Source organism: Lytechinus variegatus, chromosome 1 (genome assembly GCF_018143015.1).
Source record: "Lytechinus variegatus isolate NC3 chromosome 1, Lvar_3.0, whole genome shotgun sequence".
In the NCBI taxonomy this organism is placed as follows: Eukaryota; Metazoa; Echinodermata; class Echinoidea; order Temnopleuroida; family Toxopneustidae; genus Lytechinus; species Lytechinus variegatus.
The window spans coordinates 38,197,024-38,217,397 of NC_054740.1; the positions used below are offsets into that span (position 1 = coordinate 38,197,024).

At 37.4% G+C, this 20,374-nt stretch overlaps 1 protein-coding gene across 1 annotated transcript in view; it reads left to right on the forward strand.

The window, feature by feature from the left end:
• Positions 1-20,374, forward strand: part of LOC121413439 (polypeptide N-acetylgalactosaminyltransferase 10-like) — a 43,634-nt gene that overhangs the window by 11,192 nt on the left and 12,068 nt on the right. Inside the window, exons 5-6 of the mRNA XM_041606262.1 lie at positions 5,501-5,686; positions 18,233-18,422. Coding sequence (XP_041462196.1) covers positions 5,501-5,686; positions 18,233-18,422 — 376 coding nt within the window. The remainder of the gene's footprint in view (positions 1-5,500; positions 5,687-18,232; positions 18,423-20,374) is intronic.

A 20,374-nucleotide genomic window follows, 5' to 3' on the forward strand; every position in this document is an offset into this window, starting at 1 on the left:
TCCACTAAGGTTGCTTCACACAGGAATATTAATTGTATATGTACCAGCATAGAGGCCTATCCAAAGAAAATGTTTTCAAACACATCTAGAATATGGGTTTTCACTATTGCCCATTTTGTTTTCACGTACATATCTGTGATAAATATTTGAGATTATGACCTTTATTAATTTCATATAATAGGCAGATATTTTTTATGATCCCTTTTAAAATTTCACATAGAATGGTTTTATTTCTATGTTTTTTTTTGTTTTTTGGTTTGGATTTGGCATGAATTATGAAAATGATCTTTACCCAAAGTAGAATTTCAAGGTATATGTAAAGTGGGTCAAAGTATTATTAATCATGAGATAATAATTCGTACTAAGTAGTGTCATAAATCACTATATGGTATTGTGTATAAAAATGTGTATATTCAGACTTTGATTTTGTATCATTGCATTCATTGTATATTTCTAACGATTGTAGTTATTGTATTAGTAACAGGATTTTTTTTTTGCTATGAGTTTGTCACAGAAAGTGAAATTGATACCATGTATCAGATACACAATGACACTCTGACATGTTAGGAATACAAACTTGAATTTCAGGAAATACATTTAGCATCATCATACAAAACAAAACTTGCTTGCATGTGGTGATTAATGAGTCATTTGATAACTTTAATAAGTTTGTGTACATGCTATGGGTGAGTAAACAAAGAGGAAATATTATTAAGAGCATTGTTTATCTAGATTAAATCAAATATTGATGACGAAACTAAATGAGAACATGACAGGAAATAAAAAGAAAAGAGCCTTGTTTAAATCAAATGATATCATCACAATAAAAGGATAACGACAGGAGGAACAGAAATAAGCTCTAGCATTATTTATCTAAAGTAAATAAAATTTGGTTTCAGAACAAAGGGGAACATGACAGGATAGTTGTGATAAATGATGGTTTGTGGTTACTTTCCACTAGAAAAGAGGTTTAAAGGGGTACTCCAGGGGGGCGTTTCATGAAAGGACTTGTCAGACGTTTTATCCGACAAGTCCCATTTTATCCGACAGTTACCATAGGAACAGTGCCTCTCAGCCAATCAAAATCATGGAAAGATGTCAGATCTGACAACTTGTCGGATGAAAATATTGATGAAACGCTCCCCGGGCTGAAAATAATATGATATGAACAGATGAAAAATCACAACAAACAAAACACGAAAATTTCATCATATATTCAGACAGACAAGGAATAACAAAGTTACAACATGTTAAAAGCCTTGCATTATTTCAGTGAAAAAATGTAGTTCTTCGCATGTCTTCATTAATATGCTACATTCAAGCTGATGATGTCATATACATCCCCACTTATTCTTTTTTATTTTCAGAAATTATATTATTCAATGAAAAAATTTCAGCCAAGAATTAAACAAATTGGATCGACAATTAAATGCATAGGATAATAATTGTGGCAAATTATTTTGTTACTAAGGAGATATTTCATACACACAGACTGATGAAAAAAAAAATCAAATTTTTATGATTTCATGTAATATTACAAAAAGGAAACCAGGGGCATGGCATCATTAACCCACCTAATGAATATTCATGTTGGCATGCATGAAACTTACCACCCTTTGATATAGTGAAAAAAATTGCAGATTTTTTAGCGCATGTGAAACCAAACTAGAATCACGAACACTAATCACAATCACGAATTCAAATTCTACTCCGGAGGTGAGTTCCAGTAAAGTTTCACTCGGTACAAATTTTATGTGTGAAAGGCTTTACCTCCCAAACATCTTTTGGGGGCAGAGCTTACGTGTCCTTTCAAGCACTTCCGTAGATAATACAATTGTCATGCACTCATCGTATCGATGCAGTGCTTTGATTGACAAGTCACCAATACACCAGGACATATACTGCCTTCGCTCGGGAATTGGAATTCAAATCACAGTTTTCGAGTGAGCGTGCGAAAGGTCTGAGGATTTTAAAGACGAATTGCAGTCATCAATACAATGATGATTCAAGATTCACATGTGAAATGGCCCTATTTCAACAAAATATTATTTGTTATCAGAATTTGTTGAATCGCTCTGACATTGAATTTCACCCTGTTTATTTAGATATATTTTCCGCCCAGAAAACCCCCCTTTAATTAATCTATTATGTCAGCAATGGTGATTCACAGTGCCAACATCAAGTTTCTTGTAGTCTGTATAGTTGATATTTCTTTGAATCATTTTTTCTTTTTTTGTCACCAGTCTGGCTTGTAGCCATTTGATTTAATGCCATCTTCAATGTTCAGATTGTCCGGGGTACAGCGTACAGGGTATTGTTACCTCTTTCTGATTGTTGAATACCACTTTGTTTAAGGGGAAATTCATCTTGAAAAAAAAATTATTGAAAAAAAATAGGAATAAAGTAATAAAAATTATTTGAGAAGGTCAGAGGAAAATCCTTTTAAGATTTTTGAAAAAAAAAATAGAATTTCAATGTTTTAATTTGTGACGTCTGCTTCCCCATGAACATAGTAAAAAAGCAATGAAATTGCATAGTAAAAATGTAATTTTCTCAAAAAAGTGAAAATGGTCATTGTAAAAGTCAATATATCAATAGATAATTATTGCAACCCCACTCCTGAAAGAAACACCTAAATATTTATGCCATCATGAACCATTGAAGTTTAACGGTTCATGGTGACTAAAATATAAAAAGGTTTAAACATTGATATTTACATGTATGTGTTTTATAACATGTGAGGCAGCTGCTCATTTATGATATCACATATCATGAACTTAAAATTATGATTACTTTCTTGATTTTTAATGGATTTTCCTCAAACCTTCACCAATTTTTTCTGGTAATTTTGCCTCTTTCTTTTCTTTCTATTTCCCTAAATCACTTTGTAGTACTTTTACTTCCTAAATGCATTCCTCTGAAGTTCAAACATCTCTTGAACTACATCCACTAAAACTAATTATCATTTTGTGTAATTGATAAAGGTAAACAACTTCTGTTCATGAGATTGAAAGTGATTAGGAAGTGTTGATTAAGTGCACGGTCTATGAGGTGGTGCTGCATCAGCCTGAGTTTGCTCAATCTTGAGATTTAAGCCCGATCAGCCCTCTTTGCGATTAATCTGGAGATTCAAGAAAGCCTGTCTCCACCATCGCAAAAAAGAGTGATTCCTGCTCGAGCGAGGCATTGATGCATTATGGTCTTGACGCCGTGAATGAATAATCCCAAATGCGTCTGCACCTGCGAATTAGCGGGATAATTCTCAAAATAGCACTCTATTTTGCAAATAATCCCAAGTTGACTTGGGATTGCAATCTCGAGATTAATCCTACGAATTAGCACGATAATTGCGTCTCCATTAATCTAGACATTGTTCAGATCGGGATAATTTGCCGAATCAGAATCAGCGCACTAATTTGAAAACTCGGGCTGGTGCAGACGGCCCTATATACTCTTAAGATATGCAATTACAGAAGTGATAAGAAATTAACTCTATGCTGCTGTCGCTTTGATAGAGGCACTCCACATAGTAATGTACGTACATGTATGGGATTACTCACAAATGTTCAGCCCGAACTCCCACTTCCCTGTCTTTAATATCTGTTTTGTTCACACATGTACTTTGGATAGTAGAGCATATAATGAAAATCATCTGTTTTAAGCCTTTTTGCATATTTTCTTTATGTCTTGAAAAAAAATATATGAAAGTTCACAATGATAAACATTTCACCAGAACAATGCTAAAAATGGCTAATTACTATTTTGTTGAGATCATCTATCAAAAGTTTGTCTGATTGTAGCAAAATGAAGTGTACCATTCTGCTTTTCACTTGAAAAAAAACATGCATGAATTGCAATCGTAGGGAAAAGTCACTATACATGAGCTTGTCTAGTATAACTCCTAAGATTCTATAGTTCTCTTTATACATGTAAATGTAGCTGTAGTCTAAAATGTGTGATATTAACTCAAATCATATCACCAAAAGCTTAAAAGATCCTGATTGCCATGCTTGTATGTGTAAGTTATAGAGTGTAGGGTAGTTGCCTATAGATAGTTGTGATACCTTTTAAAATCAATTGATGTTTCAGAGAATTTCCAATTGATGGTAGATCCAATGGTAGACAAGGGAATTGCAGACAATCTCTTTTTCTGTGTATCTCTGCTACTGTACTGCCAGGGCATCAAATTAATAATTTCCTCTCTGAGTTTTCTGAATTTCCTTTATAGGTAGGGTCTATTAGGGCTACCCTTAAACTGAAACTCTCAAAGGTCTCATCATGGGTTTCTTTGTATGAATGTGGCTTCATGAGTGAATATGACTTTTAAGCCCCTTTTACACCTTCACGGAAGCAACACGGATCATCCCGGATTGTCAGTCCGGGGTCATCCGTGTACAGTCCGGGACTACCGTGTACACTCCGGCTACTCATCCGGCGCCATCCTTGATGTACCGGCATGTCCGGGAGAAAAATTGAACATGTTCAATTTTTCATCCCGGAGTACACGGATTGATAATCATCCATGTTCATCCTTGTAGCCTCCTTGTACATCCGTGTAGCTGCCGAATTCATCTGGGAGGCTCCTTGTAAGAACCGGGTGATCCTTGTTGATACCGGCTTTATCCGGGGTCAAATGTTTGTATTGTTTGCGTACATGAACAATAGTCCGTATTTATAACCAAGCACGAGCATGCTCCAGATGCTGCAAAAATGGACGAAACTTCATTCTAGCAAGATGCCGGCGACAAGAAGTGGTAAGGTCCGTGTAAAGACCCAGTAACATCCGTGATCATCCGGGTATGGCTCCGGGAGCATATCAAACAGGATCCCTATTGCTACCTTGCCTATCCTTGTAGACTCCGTACTTTTCCGTACATATCCGTGTTAATAACCAGTTAACTCCGTACTCACTCCGGGAATGCTAGGAAAATACAAATTTGGCACCCCGGATCATCACGGACTGAGATCCGTGTTGCATCCGTGTTGCATCCGTGAAGGTGTAAAAGGGGCTTTAGTCAACTTATACAAGTGTAGTCAGAAATAATGTGTAAATGGAAGAAACAAAAATTGCCAAGGTAGTATTTGTTTATTTAGGTTGTCAATGATATCAGTCAAGAAACATGCTAGTAAAACTTTCTGCCGGAAAAGTGAACAAAATACTCCAGGAACTTGTCCTATGACACATTATTTCACCAGGCAAGATGGTCCAGATGCTCCAGTATCATTTGTTGCTCTTTGTACTGGTAACAATTTGGTGGAGAATGGCAACAATGATCATACATTGTGCAGGAAGGCACTGTATTAATACAGTCAGGGGACTCTTTCTACAGCATATGCATTTGAAAGGTCCTCAGAAAAGCACAGTTCTATTTAACATTTACCCATTGGTCAAGAGATTTCACTCGGAGACTGTTTGATGACTGGCCATCAGCAGATAAACTTATCCTTCTTAGAGCAACACCTTGCATGAACTTCTTTTCTTTTTAAACCTTTCTTGCAGCTTATTTAAAAGGACCTCTGGATGACTACATGTCAGGGTTTCCTAAGGTGAAGATCATCCGCTTAGACAAGAGACAAGGTCTGATCAGGACCAGACTGCTAGGTGCCAAGCCTGCTACAGGAGAGGTGGTGCTCTTCCTTGATTCTCATTGTGAGGCAAACTACAACTGGCTACCACCATTGTTAGGTGAGTCTTAAAATTCCTTAAAGACATATATGCTTTTCACATTGCATTTCTGTAATAACCCCATACTATCCTTAACTCCAGACTATCTTTAACCCCATACTATCTGCTTAGCTGGGGTTAACTCCTTAACCCCGGACTATCCCAAAGCTCATGAATATTATGATTTTACCATACAGAGCGGGGAAATTGGTGGGGCTAAGGCGCCCCCCCTTAGCCCCACCAGTTTCCCGGGGTTAAGAAAAAAGTGCAGTGTGAAAAGCATAATAGCGGTCAGCATCCATAAAAATTGCCCTGGAAAGGCACCCTAAACGAAGATTCAAGGGCAAGCCTCTGTGACACTCAAAACATTGATTTTATGCAGATGTCATACCTGTAGATTTGCATACCCTAAACAGGAATTTCAATAATTTCTCGGCCATACCCTTAACCAGGATATTCCCATTTTTACACAAGCAATATATGTTGGTCTAGTATTGGGTTAAATTGGGTTTGGGTTTGAGATGCAGATTTAGGGAGTCCTTTCCAAATTTTGACTTTATCAGTTCAGTTCAATGCAAGTCAATTTTATTAATATTCCATAAAGGAATACAGGCGGAAATCTATGTTATACTTCTCGATTGCGTCTCCATTGCAAATAATCTCGTGATTGTTCAGATCGGGATAATTTGGCGGATCAGAAATAGCGCGCTAATTTGAAAACTCGGGATGGTGCAGACGGTCCTTGATAGACATTTTCAGTAGTACAGTCTGAAATATTCATGGCTATAATAGGAGTATGAAACCAATGTTGTTTGGATGGTTCACAAGAGACCATCCAACCAATTTGGTCTTAATCGGAAAACCTCAATAGGTGGTTTCAGACCGCCTCGAAGTTCGTCAGTTCCAGGTATTCTCTGATCGGGAAATTTACCCCGATCAGAAAATACCAGGTATTTTGGTAATGTGAAAGCAAACTACGCGTAATTTCCCCGAAAGAAAATACCCGCTAAATAGTAGGTACTTGGCGAAATTACGAGAACTTTCGCGGGGATTTTTCCAAGGTCGCAGGTATTTTGGCGATGTGAAAGCAAATTACGGGAACTTTTAGCCCAGCGTGTCGTTGGGTGCGGGAGCTGTGGGTGGCTGCTGGGCTAGTGATTTTGAATCTCGTGCCTTGCCTGTTTATCAGACCATACTGCGCATGCTCGTAACTTCAGGAACTTATCCCGAAGGGTATGTTTCAGGGCGGTGTGAATGCAGGAATAAATTAATGGGTATTTTTAGCCTAAAAAAGTTCTCGTAATTTAACGGGGATTCTTGTGATCGAGGCGGTTTGAAACCACCTACTGGTATTATTTAGCAATCCTCAGTAATTGATGGCAATGTTGGTGCATTGAGGCAGGTATTATTCTCTCCAAATACAATGTTCAGGAGACATGATGGCTAGTTAACAACCAATTACATGTACATGTATCTGGGGAAATTAAATACCAATTTGAAATGGAATCAAGTATTAATCAGTCATTATATTCCATATTTGTGTCTTGTGTACAACTGGGCATGTCTATTGTTTTAGTAGTAATTTGATTCCTGTTTCCTGCACACAAACATTTCTACCCGTTGGGAGCAATCAAACATTGGGGGCTGGCACTTTTATAGTTGGTACATTCATCAACTTTGCATCATTTTGAGCCCCCTGGCAATGGATGCTGTAATACTGTATAGTGAGATTTGAATCATGTCCCACATTGTTAAAATGCTGCCATTCCCAGTCATCGGAGCCATTGGAACAGTCAGAAACTATTTATATTTTGTATTCTGTGTTGTGTTTGGATACAATATTAATTCCCAATTCTTTAGCCAGTGGAATACTGATTTCATTTAAGTCCAATAGACTTTGTACAGTGAGCACCCAGTTACTTAGGCAACAAGAAGCGGATTTTCTTTATTTGAATTAAAAACAACCACTGAAACCATATTTACTCCATAATATACACACCTTTGGCCCTGCAGAGTGGTTTTATGTTATTTAATTTTCATTTATTACTCTGTCTGTGAATGTCATGTGCTTTTATTGAAGAAAATGCACAGATGCACATGTACACTTCATTTTGACATGACTGTTGATAAACATCTCATTGAAGTACTTTTTATAGTACATGATTGTGAATTTCAGTTTCAATTTGGTACCATGCTAACTATACATGTATGTCTGTACAAGGACATTCGCCTTCCCATATGTTTTTTAATGTTAATATTGTGCAAAATATTGTGCTTTACTGTGTCCTCTCCAGCAACCAGTGCACAAACTTTTTTCTTCTAACAGATCTTCATACAAAACAATTGTATGCGTACATGTTACAAACCATATAGTATTCGGAAATAGATGATGTTCAAAAACAAAGATTAATAGGCCTCAGACGTACGAGTAGAGAATGTTCAGCATTGTGGGAATTGCTGATTACCTGGTGGTGAAAGTATTGTTTGGGTAACAACTGTAACATAAAGTCCTTTTATATTGTTGTAAAATGTTCAAGTTCATATCATATAGAAAGAAAATAGGGAAGCACATGGTAAGAATGGTTAGAAACAAATAGAAGCCGAAGCCTTTTTAAATGGGCCTTTTTAATTCTACAAATAATCCGGAACTACAGAGTCAACTCATGATTTGTATGTTGTCAAAACATACAAAAGCAAAACAACATTTGCAGGATTGTTTCCCAACTTATATTTGATTGGTGAAGATATTTATAAATTCATGAAGTTTTTAAATCTTAATTTTATCTGGGATTTTCACATTTATTTAGATCTGCAGTCCTTGTATTATTTTTTGTTATCTTTTTTTTGCTTGAATAGTATGCTCATTGGCAGTGAATACAAATATACAATGACTCTCGAGGATCTGGCTAAAACTATTCACATCGAAGGAACATCACATAGTACTATAGTACTATGTGATGTTCCTGAGTGCGAATAGTTTTAGCCTGTTCCGAGAATGGGTCATTGTATATTTGTTTTATATCCCTTCCACTCATACTATTTTACAGCGAAACAATTTTTAAAAGTTGATAGAGAACAATCGTTGAGAAGTTGAGAAAATAATAAATCTTGCAGTGTACATTGTAGATTGTCTGTTCAGCGAGCGCACCTGGTTAGTGCAGCTCGCCGAAAGTTTTCTGTGGCACGCAGTGCAGAGTACCGTTAGGCTGAGCAGTGCTCTGCTTGCATTGCGCCGCATAGCTCGCGAATTGCGAGGTAGGGGGGGTAGAAAAAAAGTATAGTTCACTTTTTCCATAGGGAAAAAAATGGACTATGCATGACGTCAGCAAGGAAAATGAACTATTTCATGGCAAACTTTTTTCTTAGTAAAACTATTCTTTTTCTCCTTGTGTACACTCTAAATACAAAGTCTTGATAAGTAAGGGATATAATAGTGAAAATCAAATTTGCTCCAGATTATAGTAAAATACTGGTAACTTAGTCAAAGTTTTGAGTGAAGGATTCATATTCTGTGATCTAAAGGACAAAATGAATGTAGGCTTTAGGCTGCGTTTATGCGACCTCAAGCCAGAGTCATGATTTGAATCATGATTCAAAACACATACATGAATCACAATATCACAGAATCAGCATTTAGACGACCTTCATTCCAATGCTGTTTCTTCTCAGATTCGGGCTAATCTAGGGTGCGTTTATTCGACACTTTTTTACCCCTAGAATCATGATTAGAATCATGATTCAAATCACGATTCTGCAGAATCACGATTGCGTTTAGTCGAAAGTGGAAATAAACGTCTTTCAAATCACAAACATGAAACACGGAAAAAGGGGCGTTTGGAAAGACGTTTCTGTAGAATCACGAACGAAAAAGGTCGTATAAACGATATCGTGATTTGAATCATGATTCTATGACGTCATTGTGTCGTGCTTCTTCCGGGTTCGACTCAAAGGCGCGCGCTGTGTTTCGTGCATGCAGCTTACTTTTCGTGTAGCAGTATTGCCAGTGTACTAGTACCGGTATATGCCAATTGCATTTAGGAATTATCATTCTGTGTATTGTACCCCCGGGGTTGTACTGTAGCGTCATTTGTATATTTCATTGTTTTCATCAAAAGGCACAAATTGGACTGACGACGAACTCAGGGCTCTGCTTGTGCTTTGGGCTCAGGCCTGAAGCACAAGCATCCCTTACCGGGATTCACAGAAATAAGACGATCTACGAGTCCCTTTCAGCGGCGCTTGCGAGGGAGGGATTTCAACGGAGATGTGGCACCGCCTGTCGAGACAAAATTAAAAGAATTCGTGCCCAGTACTACGGCTACGTACCGAACACCATTTTCGATGAACCGATAAGATTTAATACAAGTAAACAAAAACAATACGAGGTACAATACACGGAATTCTGGAAGTAAAAGATTTATTTTTCGGAAGCCGAGTAAACGTTGCACTTGCACAAACGATCGCGCGTTAGCTCCGGCGGCAGCAAAAATCTAGCAGCCGACGTGAAGCTAGAAACACGCGCGAAAATGTTGACCTATACTTTCTGGGTCAAACTGTGCACTGTTATGCGCACTGGATCGGCCCGAATTCATGGAGAAACAGCGTTAGAAAGATGGTCGTATAAATGCTGATTCTGTCGGATCGTGATTCATGTTGCTGTTTTGAATCATGATTCAAATGGTGATTCAAATCATGATTCTGGGTTGAGGTCGCATAAACGCAGCCCTAGTGCGCAGATTGACAGGAAGTTTTTCGCATGTGTTTCTGCTCTCGAAAAATCTTTTGCTTCCAGAATTCAGTCTATACCTCATTTACTTCTATCATATAGGGTCCATATGCTTCTATTCATCTTGTTAGTTTATCCAAAATGATGTTCGGAAGTGAATTTCAGCGTAGATCCAATTTAATATTGATACTGTATACTCAACAACAACTGAGATCATTGTCTGTCCAGTTAATTCATTTACTAGAACTTGAAGTTGAAGACATGACCAAAAAATGAAAAGTAGTGTGATGACCAACACAGAACTTGAACATGACAAGAAATGCATGCATAGTACATAATCCTGTACATACAGTGAGCAATAGAGCGCCTTGAGCCTGGCAAGAGTCAAACCGAAAGTAGCCCGACACAACAGTGAGGTCATAGAATCATGATTGTAATCACGATATCGTTTATTCAAACATTTTCGTACGTGATTCTGCAGAAACGTCTTTCCAAACGCCCCTTTTTTCGTGTTTCATGTTTGTGATTCTAATCATGATTATATTCAATTTCGACTAAACGCAATCATGATTCTGCAGAATCATGATTTGAATCATGATTCAGATCATGATTCTAGGGTAAAAAAGTGGCCGATAAATGCACCCTTAGTCTCAAACATCCGTGTGAACGCACTGAACAGGTCTGAGTAAACATGTATCCATTCCTGCTTGGCAATGTCTTCAGATGATATAAAGGTGTGAGAAACTGTCACCAACCATCTTTGAGTCTGTGATGATTTGTTCGTATCGATTGCAGATCCTTTTGATGAATGTTTGCATAACCTTTTTCATATTGTCAAAGCGACATACTCCGAGAACTGGAACTGTTTTTGTAGGGTCTATTGGGCTTTTCCTTTTGAGATTCATTCTTGCCAGAGGCATAACTTTCTTAGGTTCATGATGTTGTAATGTGAAATTGGCTACCCCTATTGGGTTGCATCAGGCTTGATGCGTCATTGTTTTTATGAAATGTCTGGGCTCGTAGAAGTTCAAATAAATATGTACATTGCTGCCAGGACAATACATGTACATGTATATAGGCCAATTTATTTAATTTCTTTGTATTTGTAAGTCACAATTTAGACTTGATCAGTTTTAGTAAAGACTTAGACTCACCATGGTTACAAATTACATTACAAACAACTTGAATAAATGAAAATCCACATGAGATGCAAGGATAATGCTCAAAGTTTTCAGAGTGTTTACCCTGGTCTAAACAGTAACCTTTCCCATTAATTTGGGAAGGAAATGGTATGAACTACATCTAGATGGGACTTGGGTTCTTTGCCTCTAGAAAACATACAGTATATCTTGAATTGCCCTGGTATATGTTTCTAGAGTTCATTAAATTGGAGTTACAAGTAAGATCTCTCCAACAGACAAGTTGACAAGAAGACCCTGGTGTATTTGGCAGGTGTTTCTTAGGATCACCTCCTCAACAATACCTTTATCCATAAGAGGATTTCTTGATATCTTGGAAGTTGGAGTTAGAGGGAGACATTTTGATCAGAGAAGTGGAAGACCCTGGTGTATTCGGTAGGTGTTTCTACAGTTCAAATCCGGAAGCTATTGCTTGTATTAAAGCTTCTTGGATACTTTGAAATTGAGTAACAGATAATATTTAAGACATTGACATGAACACCCTTGTGTATTTGCTAGATGTGCCCTAAGTTCACCCTCAAAGTTATCTTACAAGCTTCTTGGATACCTCATTGCAATACTTGAAATAGATACCCGGTGGATGTCTTCATTAAAGACGATGACATGAATACCCTGGTGTAAATGATAGGTGTGCTTTGGGTTCACCACCCAAACCGATGTTTGTCACCTCAGGCTGACAATTCAAACCCTCCGCACAGGTGTGAAGCAGTCAGTGGTTAGAAGGTGGATAGATTTGTCTCACTGTGGCATCTGAGAGATGCGATATAAAAGCACCTCAAAACGGCCGTCTGCACCATCCCGAGTTTTCAAATTAGCGCGCTATTTCTGATCTGGCAAATTATCCCGATCTGAAAAATCTCGAGATTGTTTGTAATGCAGACGCAATTATCGCGCTAGTTCGTAGGATTAATCTCGAGATTGCAATCCCAAGTCAACTCGGGTTTATTTGCAAAATAGCGCGCTATTTACGAATTATCGCGCTAATTCGTAGGTGCAGACGCACTCGGGATTGGACTTGGGTTAATTTATTCATGACTTTCAGACCATGATGCAATTCGCATTCCATTTCCGCCTTGGTCAAAACATAAACACATCGCGATTGTACCGAATGCATGCGAAAGTCAACTTTATCGCGAATAGCGTTCATCAATTCCCCAATCAGCAACGATGGTGTCCCCCAGCCCCCCAGTGAATGGATTTTGGGAGAGACCAGACCGATGGGGTAGGCGCTCATTATATCGACGATAACAATACTGACAGCAGTGTCGTCTTATTCCTTCGCAAAATGTGAGCAAATAGCATTTATTTTTTCCTCTCTCTCTCTCTCCCCCTCTGTCGTTGCCTCCTCCGCCATCATATTAAACGAATAATTCTTCACTCGCTTATAATTATAGCGCGGCTGAGCAGGAAGGATTGTTGCATAACAACGGTCGAATTCAGCGAAAGTGCTAGTGAAGATCGAAAGTGCGCATGCTCGGAATATCGGGCTTGTTGCCTCGCTGGAGCAAGAATCGCTCTTCTTGCGATGGTGGAGACGGGGTTTCTTAAATCTCGAGATTAATCGCGAAGAGGGCTGATCGGGCTAAAATCTCGAGATTGAGCAAACTCGGGATGGTGCAGCAACGCCTGAAATAGCTTTGCAAAGATCAGTCGGTGGGGGGAAACATTAATTCCCTGTTTACGTTCAGAAGTGAAAAATGTGGAATCTATACTTGTTTTTCAACCCAGTTTTTATTGATTTTGTTCAACCTATGGCAAATGAATTACTTTTTTTTTAAATTATCTTTCACATTTTTTTTACCATCGTTTCCCTTCTTCCTTTTTTCCACTTCTTATATTTCTTTTATTATCATAATTATTATTTTATTTCTTCCCTTTTAATCTCATCAAGTACATCTTATCCTCCTATTCTTAAAGGACAAGTCCACCCAAACAAAAAGTTCATTTGAATAAAAGAGAAAAATCCAACTAGAATAAATTAGATGTAAAGTAAAAAAGTTATGACATTTTAAAGTTTCGCTTAATTTCACAAAACAGTTTAATATATGCACATCCTGGTCTGTATGCAAATGAGGAGACTGATGATATCACCCACTCACTATTTCTTTTGTATTTTATTATATGAAATATGAAATATTAGAATTTTCTCCTCTCTGTCAAGTAAAACACCAATTAATTCCTCCCTGAACATGTGGAATTAGCATTGTTTGATACTATGTGGTTCAGTCAAGTTGGTCCTTATTGTCAAATCGTTAAAAAAATGAAATATTGTATATTTCAAACAATAGAAAACAAAAGAAATAGTAAGGGACATCATCACCCATCTCATTTGCATGTCACTGAGATTCGCATATTACTGTTTTGTGAAAAATAAGCAAAAGTTTTTATGTCATAACTTTCTTATTTTACATCCGATTTTGATGTAATTATCAGCATTATGCTAGTTTGTTTTTTTTCTATTCATTCAAATCAACATTTTTCTGGGGTAGACTTAACCTTTAATCTTCAATCTTCATTCCTCTCCTCCCTCCTTTGAATGTCCTTTCTCATCCATGCTCATTTTCTCTTTTTTTTCTTCTTCTTCTTGTCCATCTCTCTTATTGTCCTCTCCTTCTAACTCTCCTTTTTTTCTTCCTTGTTGAGAGTTTTATTTGGACCACATCCTAATACTCCAGATATCAAGTCTCTTGATCTCTATCACAGAATGCAAAACATATTGGAATAAGATAGGTCTCATAAAAACAGATTCAGATTTCTCTCACAGGAGCAATGGTTCTCACTCGTCTTCAATTGCAAGCCCTGTTCAGACTAGAGAAAACTTCTGTATGATTTTTATAATAGAGACGATCAAAATATAATTTAAAACCAACCCGAACCAGATAGATCACTCTTTATTCCAAAAGTCTTATGATTTTCATATATGATGCCGAGTAAGGCAAGAACTATGTAGAGTATGACATGCTATTGTTCGTGGCAAAGTTTTGCCAAAGCTTGTTTGCTAGACCAGTTTGGATAATTAGCCTGCTAAAAATAATGATCTTACACAATAAGGTACAATCAATATTGTAAGTCTGAACATGATTGCGTTCGTCCTCAGATTCGCATTAAATCTAGATCTTGTGCCTTTTTTTTTTAAGAACACTAGATCATGACCAAAGAAGGCAAGATATTTTTCCCATTATGCACAGTAATATTTTCCACACTTTCTGAATGGTGTTATCTTCAAATGCTGTTCCCCTATTATTTCGGCTCTGTATTAGTTTCTCTTGCTCTTTTTTTTTCTCTGTCTCCTTATCTACTTCCTACTTATTTTATCCCTCTCTCTCGTTTTCTCTTCTTGCTTCTTACTCCCTTTTATTTCACTTTTCTTCACTTTTCCTCTCTTTTCTACCTCTCTCTCCTGAGTCTCCTCCCCTGCCATCTTCCCTCTCCTTCCTCTCCTTTTCCTTGTCTACATGTACCTCTCCTTCTGCCTTCCCTTCTCCGTCTCTACCCTCCCCTTCTCCCCCCTTCCTTTCTACCCTCCCCTTCCCCATCCCCTTCTCCCCTCCCTTCTCGTTCTCTCTTTACCCTCCCTCCTTCTGTACCCTCCCCTTCTCCCATCCCCTTCTCCCCTCCCTTCTCGTTCTCTCTTTCCCCTCCCTCCTTTTCTACCCTCCCCTTCCCCATCCCCTTCTCCCCTCCCTTCTCGTTCTCTCTTTACCCTCCCTTATCCTTCTTCTGTACCCTCCCCTTCTCCCATCCCCTCCCTTCTCCTTCTCCCCTTCTCTCCCCCCTTCTCCCCTCCCCTTGCCTTCTTCCCTCCCCCTTCTCCCCTCCCCCTCCCCTTCTCACCTCTCCCCTTCTCCCCTCTCCCCTCCCCCTTATCTCATACCCCATCTCCCCTCCCTCTCCTCCCCATCCCTTCGCTCCTCTCCCATTCTCCCTCTCCTTTCCAGCATCCATCATTTTATTACGTTGTTATTTTTCTGAATTATTTTCATGACCAAGTCCAATGCCCACTGAATTAGAGTCATAAGCTTTTGGATCATTTTAACCTCCAAAACATTTTTTCACAGCCTAGCATACCATATTGAAGCAGATTGTATTGATTGTCAAATATTGATTGAATCCTTTTACCAATAGATTATTATTCATATAACGTAGTCAAACAGCTGTGCTACATGTATATACATACATGTACATGTACCACCTGAGCTGCACAGATTCTATGATGATTTCCTCTTGCACACAATTTTATATGTTTTATTAACTACAAAAAAATGATGTGTACTATATATTCTTTTCTCCAATAGAACACACTCAAAGTTGTATTTAGGGTAGGCACTGGGATCTAGAATGACAGATAGCCCCCCCCCCCATCTTTATGCTTTGCTGCTCAGTTTGACCCCCATCTTTATGCTTTGCTGCGCAGTTTGATGCCAGTGAGTGGTATTTCATTTGCTCATCTAGGAATATTCTCTTCATAATTTGTACATGACAAATATTTTCTTATGATGTGTTTCACTCTTACTTAATCTAGACAAAAAGAATCACATTTCTTCTCTCCATATTTGCTTTCATTATCTTCCCCATTTTGGCACCAACTTATCGTTATGCCGTGATCGCAAAGAGATCTCATGCCTTCTCTCATCCCTCATGTAATTCTGATCACACCCGTCTCCATGATAGTCCCATGTGTATCATTATGGTGTAATGTTTCCTTCAGCCAGCCAACCTGATCTGTCTAAATGTTCTATTACTATTGTTACGTCCCTCCTTCATATCACTTCCTTTCCCCATGCATCAGACTTGTGGTGTTCGTGACTTTTTCTTTGTAATTGCCAAGTTCCCAAGAAAAGTTGAGCTGAATCAATAGGGTAAAATCCTGGGGGGGGGTTGCCAGTCAAATGTATTACAGTACACATGAGTGGCCAAATTATTTCCAAACACCCCCTAAACAAGTTTTTTCTCTGTGTGCAAAATAATCCCCTAAACAAGGTTTTCGCAGGCTTTATTTACAAATTTTGGCCCCTGAACAAGTTGTCGCCAGAATATGACCTCAAGGAAAAAGCTCGGGGAAAAAACATACCCTTAACACATTTGGCTAGTCTTTTAAAGAAGAAAAGCTGTGGAAAAGAAACATACCCTTAATACTTTCAAAACCACCCTTTTTCTTGAAAATGGGTGTTTTTAAACCATTAATGAGTGCATGTGCGGCCCTCGTCCAAAACTGCAAAAACACCTTTAAATGCGTTGTTTTGGTCATGCATGTGTACAGCTATATATTTGACTGACCCCTGGGGTAAATTCAAACAAGCATTTTACTGAAAATTTTTATCTATATCAGGTGAGAGATAAGTTATTAGCAAGAAGACAAAACTTGTTTAATAGGGGTGGTCATACTCTGGCGACAACTTCTGTAGGGGCCAAAATGTGTTAATGAAGCTCACGAAAATTTTGTTTGGGGGTTAGTTTGCACACAGAGAAAAACTCTTTCAGAGGGTGTTTGGAAATAATTTGGCCACGCGTGTGTACAGTAATACATTTGACGCCCTCCCCCCCCCCCCCCCCCCCCCGTCGGTGGGGAAAAATAATGTGATGAAAGTTTCTATTTTGGCTTGATTTGAATATCAGGAGCTTTTTGATTTCTTTACTTTTTGCATGAAGCTATTGCTAGAAATATCAGTTTGTCAGCACATCCATGCCTTCAGTTTGTTCTTCTGAAATAGGAATTTCTTTGGAGCTGTAAAATTATTTTTGAATGGAAGACACATAGAACGCGATAAATCAAAATGTTCATAATACTGTGCAGGGATTGAAATCTTCAGTCTTTTATGTCTTGCACAACACTCAAAATAGACTCCAGACGAATTTGCCCATGTTTGCCGCCTCCCTCCGCAAGGAATAGGGCACTGAGGGAAATATGAAGGCAAAGAAATAAATCAAGAGAATATCTCTATCTAGTTGTCTGCTCCATTTTCCCCCATACCCTGTAACTCAATAGATCTGTTCACACTTCTCCCTGCACCACATGTTTAATCAAGCATTCTTGATCATCCTGAGGCATTGCTAAAATCAAAGTCTGTCTGTGAACTGTAATTAAGCATTCAACACCAGCGACTCCGTATATGATATAGGATGATGAAGGAATGAAAAGAAAAGGCATGGCCACAGAGTAAATTTGGTAGATTATTTGCATTATGGACTCTGTAGTATATAAATGAAGGAATCAGTGTATATTTAAGACATTTCTTTCATAATCACTGTTTTACCTGAAAAAATACAGCAGGAGCGAAGATTTGAATAAAAATTATTTTGATATACATGTATGCTAATAATAATAAGAATATGCAACATTTGATACATACTATGGCTATGTTATCATTCATTACAAATGTGAATCAATACATGACAGTGACTTTATGAAGTAAATGCACAGTGTAAGTTTTATCTGTCCTTGTATGGATGGATCACTTGTGAAGTTCATACTGTTGAGTATAGTCTATTATAGTTTTGAGATTTTGTATTCTTTGTCAATTTTTTTGCCCTGTTTAAAATGCATCACTATGCATCAAAGATGCATCGTGTGTGCAACACGTCCTGTTCTAATTTGTCATTTATTTGTCTAATATATCCTTGTATTATTTTTTTACTCTTTAGAACGGATTGCTCTTAATCATCGCCGCATCGTTTGTCCTATGATTGATGTGATCAGTAATGAGGATTTCCACTACGAGTCCCAGGCAGGTGATGTGATGAGGGGGGCGTTCGACTGGGAGCTTTACTATAAACGCATCCCAATCAACGAAGCAGAGAATAAGAGGCGGAGTCATGAAAGTGATCCTTTCAGGTGAGATGGAATTAAATTTGATGTGAACGAAATTTTAGGATACATACGTGTAGTAATTTATAGAATGCATTTATGAAATTATATCTCCTGTTATTTGTTACCTCCTCAGGTATGAGGAAAGGGAGGATAGTGACCTTAGTGAGGGGGGGGGGCATTTATCCTGAATGTTTTGGTGTAAAATGAGGAAGACAATAAAAAACATAGTCATGAGAGTGATCCTTTATGGTAAGCAAAATGGAACAGAAATGAATTTAGTGAGATTTGAATATTGTGATATAATGAGTGTTACATGTAGTTTGCATAGGATAACATTTCAACATACCTAGTTTTTAGTTTCTGTTCTCCTATTAACAAATTGTGTATTCCATTTGGATTCTTCTCTCAATCATCCTAAATGATTATTAAATGCATAATGATTTATTATTTATTAAGTTTTATTTATTTTATAATAGTGAAAAGACATCCCCGTAGGCTATTATGAATAGACTGATATGTAGGAAATCACAAGTCATAGGAGCTTGTCAATTCCTTGTAGCAATGCATGAATAGTACATGTCCCCAACTCCCCATCACGATCAAATGCGTTCTTTATTCACGGTGATCAGAGAGCTCAAATCAATTGGTCAATTATTAATGAATGTTTGTATTCTTCATCTCGGAGCATTCAAGATAACTCCCAAACCTATCCCAACAAATTAAAGGAAAATGAAACCTTTGAAACAAGATAGGTTGTGTGAAAACAGAAAAATCAAAGAAACAGATTAAAGAAAGTTTGAGAAAAATCGGACATATAATAAGAAAGTTATGAGTGTTTGAATATTGTGATCACTATAAATGCTATTGAGATCCTCACATTTGCAAAGCGACAAAGATGTGTGATGTCACTTGTGAACAACTCTCCCCATTACTTACATTGTAAGTATATATTTCGCTTTAACTGCCTCTTTTATCACATCTATCAATAGATCATGTGTTCTTTCTATAGGAGGGCATGTAATACAGATTTTTAAAGAATACATCATGGATAAAGAGTTTGTATCACCATAAGAAAAAGCAAAAAGAGACATTTTGGGGGTATTTCATAGTTCATGTAAGGGAAAGTTGTTCGCATGTGACATCACACATCCTTGTCGCATTGCCAATAGGAGGATCTCCATGACATTAGTGATTGCAATATTCAAATGCTCATAACTTTCTCATTATTTGTCCGATTTTTCTCAGAATTTCTTTGTTCTCGTTCTTTGATTTTTCTGTTTTGACCAAAGCCTACTTGTTCCAAAGGTTTTATTCCCCTTTAAGATTGGGATTGGTGTGCATCTCTCATGTTTCCCTATCATATTCACTCCTATATGTGCTTTATTCAATTAGGTGGTTTTTTCTTCTTCTTTTCTTTCAAAGCATATACACAAAATGTTTGTTATTTAGTACAATTCAGTACATTATTGAAACATACATCAAAATTAAGTATTAAACAACCAAACTTAAAACAGTAAACTTTGAATCTGGCAGAAAAGAAAAGCTTTAAATATTGCAAGAATCCAGAATGTAATTTAAAAAAAATACATGGCAAAATTATGAGTTTGAACATGTCAGTAATAAGCTCTGATAGTGCACATACATGTAAATAATGTCCACTATCAATCAGCAACTCCTACGTAATGTGTTTAATATGAATATGACTCCAATACGTATAAGTAGCTTCCCTACTAAATCAACAAAATTCGTACATTCAGTTGCGATATTCTTTTATTTTTTTCTGAATCTAGCCAATGTTACTTTAATCAGCTATTGAATTGTTTATTTTTCATTATCTGTATGATTTTCATTGGTCACGTGATATATGGAATCCCCCAACTGGCAAATATAAAATTGAATTTCAAAAAAAAAATCATTATTAAGGTTTTCTCATCTTGTATGGTATTGGAAAACGTGCCTGTTATCAAATTATATTT